The sequence below is a fragment of the Helianthus annuus genome, chromosome 13, assembly GCF_002127325.2.
Source record: "Helianthus annuus cultivar XRQ/B chromosome 13, HanXRQr2.0-SUNRISE, whole genome shotgun sequence".
Lineage (NCBI taxonomy): Eukaryota > Viridiplantae > Streptophyta > Magnoliopsida > Asterales > Asteraceae > Helianthus > Helianthus annuus.
In genome coordinates, this window is record NC_035445.2 from 64,082,268 (window position 1) to 64,090,335 (window position 8,068).

General features: G+C 39.3%; 1 protein-coding gene across 1 annotated transcript; it reads right to left on the bottom strand.

Annotated features, from left to right (window-relative positions):
• Positions 1-2,728: 2,728 nt before the first annotated feature.
• LOC110900904 (DELLA protein GAIP) lies at positions 2,729-4,348 on the bottom strand. Its single transcript, XM_022147763.1, has one exon. It carries the CDS (start codon positions 4,346-4,348, stop codon positions 2,729-2,731), a length of 1,620 nt encoding a protein of 539 aa, XP_022003455.1.
• Between the last annotated feature and the right edge of the window lie 3,720 nt (positions 4,349-8,068).

Genomic DNA, 8,068 nt, shown 5'->3' on the forward strand with positions numbered 1-8,068 from the left:
TTTTCTATGTTACAACTATTGGTTCAACATTTTCATACTTTTTTAATGGAGAATCTTACCTTACTCATATTGGTTCAACATAAAGCCCCGTTTGCGGTATGTGCATATAATGTATATATGTGTGGGCCATCGAGGGGAAAAAGTGAAAGTGCACTAATTTTAATGTTATTTTACTAATTTCGTGAAAATAATGTTAAAAGCCGAGGACGGTTAATCATGAATCATGTGGTGGCGTTGATAGCTGAAAGACAAAAGGGTACATGCACTAATCGGTTTTTGTCCCGATTGTTGAGTGTTTTGTGCCTTATGTCCAAGGCTTGATGCAAAACTACTATGGAGCCGAGAGTCTCACTGGAAGCGACCTCTCTATTCCTACGAGGTAGAGGTAAGGCTGTTTACATCTTATCCTCCTCAGACCCTACCCTTACTTTGCTATTGATGAGATTTACCGATTATGATAATGATGACACAATATCAATCCTATACAAATATTCAATATTAACATTTCTAGAAGGGCACACATGAAAGTTTGGGAAGCTTTTGCACATGAACACGAATTTGGGTGAGACAATGAAGAAACACGGAACTAATTATGAGACTAATCAGTTTGGTTTATGTTTTTACCATAGTGGTTAATCTTCTTATGATTTATCTGAGCTCCGGCCTTGATGTTTAACCCTGCAAAACAGAATACCGTTACTCGTTAAGAGGGGAATGTGGGGGTTTCCCTCTTAACCGGGCTCCGGCGTGAGAATAAGCGACTGCTTTGGGAGGATAATCAAGTATTAAGAGTGAGAGTAGAGGGAGTGGAATGTTTAACCTGTGGAGTGAGGTCTCTATTTATAGCCGGAGAGGTGTAAGAGGATATGGGCTGATGGGCCTTGGGCCGATAATTGACAACATAATGGATATGCTCTTTGTCTCACTGGTGTCGACCGTTAGTGGCTTCTAGAAGCTCTCCGGCGCTGGCGCGCCTTGTTTGTAGCCACGTGTCATTGTTGTCGGCCCTGTCGTCCTTCTGCCATCAGCAGACAAGTGGAGATCATGGGACAGATGTCTCCGTCCTCTGATTGGTGCCACGTAGGCGTCCTTAAGTACTTCTCGTCAGACGATCGTGGCGCACGATTGAACAGAGCCTGCTGGATGTTCATTGGCTCCTTTTCTCTGCCACTTGTACCCTTTGTACCTTCATACTCTGGGCCCGCGCTGCAACCTTTGTGTGAGTTGCGCGGGCTTGCAGGTAGTGAAGGTTCTTATCAGATTGCTAAGTGTCGTAACTGCAACTTTATTCTGCCTGGACCTCATGCCTCTTCGTGGGATGTGCCAATACGAGCGCGAGGTTGCCTTAGCAAGAGTATTGTTGAATATGGAGTATGGCCTTTGCGCACCCTTAATGAAGGATTGCGCAACTTTTTGGGGCCATACCCCTTCAGACAAGAACCATTATTTCTAACCTAAGATACACTAACAACCTCAATGGTTGGAATATGAATCAACCCTATATGGTCACGCTTGAGAAAAGCAGTTTGCTATCGCAGTTCTTTCACCAGTTTTTATAACACTTTTCGTCGAGTTTTTTTCTAGCAAACTACCAAGTCTTTTACTGCAAAATTTTATATCACAAGCAACAACGCTATATCCTTTTCCAGTTAAGTAAGAACCTAGTTATTGGGCACAAAAACATTCACTATCAAAATGCCAATAGACCACCCACCATACCTAACACTATATATCTTAAGAGTTCAAGGCCAATACACCAATAAAGAAAAAGTTGGTGAAGTGGAAAAATATAACATTTAGATCAACAAAATCACATCTTGTTCATAACATATATGAAATGTGTAACTACTGATCATTCTACATTGGTCAAACCCGCAATTCTAACTTTTTGTTTCACGGCCCCTGTCCCTTTGATCCCAGGTGTTGGGTAAAGATAAACGGGTCAAACTCATCATTCTAACCTTTCGTATCACAGGCTGTCACTTTGATCCCCAGCCGCTGGGCAGTAGACCCAACTTGATGCGGGTCCAAGTGTGGAGGAGCGGGCCATCTTGTATTTGGAGGCCCAAGATCGTGTGACAAAAGAGCTTCACTAAAATGCTCTAACTTGGGCTACGGGGGTCCGTTTTGGGCGTGCGACCAGGCGAAACCAACGCGAGAACGAACTCCATCTTGCTGTACGGTGGTTTGGGTCATCGTTCGGGCCTAAAAACGCTTATTTCTATCAGTTATTTATCTTTTTATGTTTTTTACGGTGTTTTGTGCATTGTGTTTTTGGGCTTGTGTTTGGCCCATGGCTTTTTTATGGCCCATTTCGAATTTCTGTCTTTATTTATATGTTTCTCTTGTAAGTTGGATGGTCAGAAATCAATTTCGAATTTACTCATTTTTCACTTCAAATTCTCTGCCCTTTGGGTTAAATTTTGGGAAAGATCATCACGGGTATTCGCAGAATCAACGTGATTTGTTCTTCGTTTTCATAACACACGCTACATCACAACTTGGGGGACACACCCTCGGATTCGCGCTATCGTAGATATATTCAATGTTAGTTAGATCTTAGATGCTATTTAGCCTGCCAAAGGGTAGATACTCACAATGTCAACATAAGGAATTGGATTATACACTTGTCTTACCGTACCAACAAAAGTACATTGTAGATCATGTCAAACACAAAGAAATGAATTATGCAAACAATAAACTCACAGCTGAAACTGGACATGAAATCTCAAGAAAATTTCCAAGCAGTAACATACTCGATCGGTGTACCTTTCCAGCCGATTACGAGTGACTCACCGTCCCTATCAAATGTGCAACAACTTCCATTTGAAAACTTTCCTGCCACCAGATTAGCTTGATATAAAGAAGACATACTTAGCTCGATCTCCTTCATCCCAAACCGTGCGAAAAACTTTCTCCAAACATTAATATGCACATGCCTAATCACTCTTTCCGTGCCTTCTGATGCCACGACGTTATTAATTCCCTTAGCAAAATACATCGACTCAGTAATAGTGCGGTTTTCATCTTCACGACCTAAACACTCTTCAAAAGAATCAAACATTGCCCCGTAGTAAAACAAACCTTCAATAAAACGGTTCACAAAGTTTGGTGAGTTAAGATTTGCCGCAGCTTCAGACACCACCATAACACATGGGTTAATACTTTTTATAACATTCATTAAAGAGTCTAATCGGTCCTGTTGCCCGATCATGCCCCATAAACCATATGATGTGTAAACACCCAAAGCCTCATCTGGATCCAATTCAAGATGATCTTTATTGAAATCTAGCATATCTTCAACTATAACCGCGTTATAAGAGAAAGATAAGTTTATAGATTCAGCAAAACTCTTCAACCAGTCACCCGTTTGCTCGATTTTCTGTTTGGAAGTAGTCCCGACAGAGGTTATTTTAAGGTGCTCGATAGGACAATTTTGTTGAGATACGAGAGCTTGCATAAGAATCGTACAATGGGTGCCTTGTTTTATCGAGAGATCGATTACATGAACATTTTTTGACCCGGATACACCGTCCACCAAAGCCTGCACCCCAGAAAAACAACCCGCTTGGAAAAGCGGTGATTTTTCATAAAGCAAGGGAGCGGTCGCATTCGAGCTCACCACTCTCCTTACAAGATCTTCTACATCTTTTTTTCCCGACCCACACGAAGAAACTCTCCCGGTTTCTTTATCGACCTTCTCTCGTAAAGCTTTTGAAAAATAATGAACTAATCTTTGAATCGGGTTCCCTGAGCTACAAGACATAACGTCACACCAATCAAGAAGCTTAATCGATTGTTCAAACTGTTGGTGAGTGACTTTCTCTGCAGAAAGTAGTAGATTTTCAATGAGTTGAACATCTTTTACTTCTTGATCAGAAAGGCCCGAGAAGGAACTACCGTATGGGTGGCTCACTATCGAAGAAGTCGATGAACAAGATTGAATGAACCGTTCTCCACCTAACCGAATAACCGCCTCAGTTGATATCTTCGGGCCACTTGCCTCATGTTGAACTGGTCCTTGGTGAGCTCGTGTCTGCTGTTTATTAATAAGCTCGGAATATTGAGATTCGATGTCTGCAAGCTCCTGCATCTTATGTTCATATGAACGCAACGGTGGTGTGGTGTCGAGAAACAAGGCATCAAAAGTATGGACCTGATGATTATCTGTTGCAAACGTAAACCCATCGCTCGCTTTAGATCTATTTCCTGAACGATCATCATCTTCGTATAATAGAGGTAGCTTTCCACGACTATCGATTGCTTGATTCTCGGCATCACCTTTAGAGGAGTTGCTGAGTCTTCTAAAAGGACGAGTATCGAAAGGGGAAATTTCATTTGATTTCATCACCTTTAGAGGTTTACAACACTCACAGTTTCATAAACAACATGGAAAAAACACTGCATGAGGTTACAAATATAATCATCAGGACGGGCAACATTGAATTATTGAAATTATCGTTATCGATATGTTCAATGTTGGTTCACTGTCACTATATTAATCTAGGATATTCAATTTTTGTATTGACTTGTTCAAAGGATGCTCCCAACAGAAAAGGACACAAAGTTGCAGATAAAGTTCAGCAAGATGAATGCATCTTTTTTACTTCTGTTTATAGAAGAAATTTTGTAACCAAATATCTACTCAATACTAATAAGTGTATAAAGTATTACTGCAAGGCTAAAAGTATTATAAATACATATAAATTGGAGCCTAATCAAGTCATAAACCACTAAACAAATCTCAAGAATTGAGTGTTGGATCACATTACTTATACAATAATATGTTTTATCATCAGGTATAGCAAAACCTGTTAGCCAAGCGATTATGACCCATTCATCATCAAACGTGTTGATTTGGATAAAAAGCAACTATAACGAGTGAACCCATTTTGACGTTTTTTCCTTTCTAAAAGGACCCATTTCAAGGTGAATCCATTTTGACCAGAAACACACTGACCATTTTTAAAACGGCCCGTTTTGACCTTCTACCCAACCCAACGATTTTTCCAGGCTTAGCAAAAAGAAAGAAGTTCCTATTCATATAAAAAATAAGTTCTAGATTAACATTTACTGAACACAAAACCACCAATCCTACAGAGATGAAGTAAGAAATCAAAGGTAAGACTTCATATAATCCTGGAAAACTGTTTGTGCCATTAATATAATCAAAACCACACCTAAAAGCCATTATACAATGCTTTGTCCTTGTCCTTTGATAAACTATAGTTGAAACCAATGCATAACTTACTGATTAGATAATCCTAGCATGAATAAAAAGAAAACTTGTCCCCAACAAAGAGGACAAATGGCAATATCACTGAATACAACAAGAATTACATACAAAGTTTAACAAAGAATTCATCTTTGATGTGATCGTTTACAAAGCCTTATCCCACCCCTAAGATGCTATTAGGCTATAATGCCATGGGCTTGTTGGGTTTATTTAAGAAACATCATATCGCATTTCTGTTGGGTTTTATTGGGCTTGTTTAATTGATTATTAGAAAGACTTGGATGCCCAATTTGGCCCGTTTAATTTTCTTGTTTATCAAGATGAAAAATCTAATTGTTCACTATATATACCTAATCACGTATTGTATTTTTTTGTGTGACATGTAATAATCTAGTTGCAGCCCGTGAACGTAGGTCTCCCACTAGGACCGAACCACGTAAAATTCTTGTGTCGTTTAATTTATGTTTCTGCATGTTAATTCGTTTGTGCGTTTGTGTTGGTTCCGCTGCACCGCTTGACACCTAACATGTTGATTGCCATAACCATTTGCAGCGGAATTGATTGTAAGTTTAGAACTCATGATGATCAAGAATATGCAGGAAAAGATTTAGGGGACAAGATCAATTAGATAATGTCTTGGTACCGATAAAACTGCCGGCAAGATTATATATATAGGGACGGTTAATGGCGGTTGATCTTGGAGGGAAACTAACCGTTTGAAATGGTGCCAACCATAACCATAAACCGTTTAAATAATAACATATTGTTACATATACATAAGCTTATAAATTCGAATGTAACTACATAACATAGAATATATTAAGTTTATAATACTAACATTCACTCCCCATAAACTTAATTCTCTTTCCGAGAATGTTTCAGCACACTATCATTAGCCTCATTCACCGCCTTCTCTGCTCTCTTGAAATCGAACTTCTTTCTTTGCTTTAGTCGTTTCAATCCATACCAGTCATTCCCCGCAAAGAAAGCATAATGCTCGTCTGCTGCTTCTACTTGATCTTCACAGGGCTGCATGCTCGTGCCAGCATCCATCTCCATACTTCTGGTGCGTCTCTTATCTCCGATGTCTTCTTTGACTTCCCTCTCGGCTGCAACTAGTTGAGTGGATTTAACCTTGTAGTAATACACTAGTACGTCCAGATACATTGCGTACATAAGTCGCATTAATTCTCCGTCATTGTAATCAAGCCCCATGTCCTTCGATATCACAGCCCACATATGATTGTCTGTCACTCGACGATGACCACCCTCTCTTTTAACTGCCAAATATAAATCCAGCAGACTTAATTTTCTGCAGTTTTCGGCATAGGCAGGCAATGGTCTAGTGTTTATTTCTAACTTAACCTTTAGAAACCAATCGACCATTTCTTCGAACTTTTTCTCTATAAAGAACTTATACTTTCCGACATATCCATCATCTTCCAACATATCCAATAGGGCCTTGCAGTCTTGGAATTCATTAAATGACATTGCCTGCAATATCATTATATTCCAATCTGGCTCTTCCGTCGATATGTTTAAACTCTCGAAGTATGAATTCAAGTAATCATTCTTGAATGTTTCATACTCGTTTTCTGATCTAAGCATTTCTTCTTTCTCTTTATTACCGATTTCATCTTCTCTAGTATAACCAAATGTATCATTTCTTTTATATTTCTTTTATTGATTGCAGGAATACTGAATATTGGATATATTTTACATTGATCACCTGTAAATTTCACGGTATAGCCTTGTGTGATCAACTGATCGAAACTCAGAACATTTCGATCTAGATCTATATCTGGTGTATAAAATACACTTTGAATGCGGAGTTTTTCAGATCCTGAAATCATTTCAACCACACCTATCCCTTTGATAAAAATAAAATTACATTCGCCGGTTTTTGTTTCAACATCATACAGTTTTTTGATTCGCTTAAACATGTCTAAGTTTCCAGAATAGCGTCGTTTAAACGATTTGCTAACATACCATATTTCTGACCAGAAACCTCCATCTATTCCGGTCACCATGTACTCCGTGCTCCGATCATTCTGAACGTTCATCAACTCCCATCTGTGATTGTGTTCCCGTGTTTATCGCTAAACGAATAAGTTGGGAGGCTTCATCTTCTTCTTTAATCTTGCAACATGCAATCTGGTGTCCTGTTTGACTGCAATAATAACATTTCTTCTGTGACCATTCGTCTTTCTTTCTTCTCGTTCGAGCAGTGCATACATGGCAAAGTTGTTGATGTCGTTGCAGGATTCTCTTCTCTTCCAGAAGTGGCTCTGATACCACTTTGTTGATTGCCATCATGGGCATAGCTTTGAAGGGGCCGCGAGGGGCGCCCGACCCCCCGAACTTTTCGCTCAGTAGTGTTATGTATGTACGTTTCGCATAGATTTTTTAAGATATATACGTTTTCGACCCCCCGGTTTTACAATTTTTAAGGTATAATTTTAGGTCCGGTGACTTCTGACCCCCCGGTCGGAGCTTCGCCACTGATTGCCATAACTATTTGCAGCGGAATTGATTGTAAGTTTAGAACTCATGATGATCAAGAATATGCAGGAAAAGATTTAGGGGACAAGATCAATTAGATAATGTCTTGGTACCGACAAAACTGCCGGCAAGATTATATATATAGGGACGGTTAATGGCGGTTGATCTTGGACGGAAACTAACCGTTTGAAACGGTGCCAACCATAACCATAAACCGTTTAAATAATAACATATTGTTACATATACATAAGCTTATAAATTCGAATGTAACTACATAACATAGAATAAATTAAGTTTATATTACTAACATAACAAGGGTATTAGAGCTTT

Coding starts and splice junctions, on each gene's coding strand:
- LOC110900904 (XM_022147763.1), bottom strand. CDS start 4,348: ATGAAATCAAATGAAATTTCCCCTTTCGATACTCGTCCTTTTAGAAGA.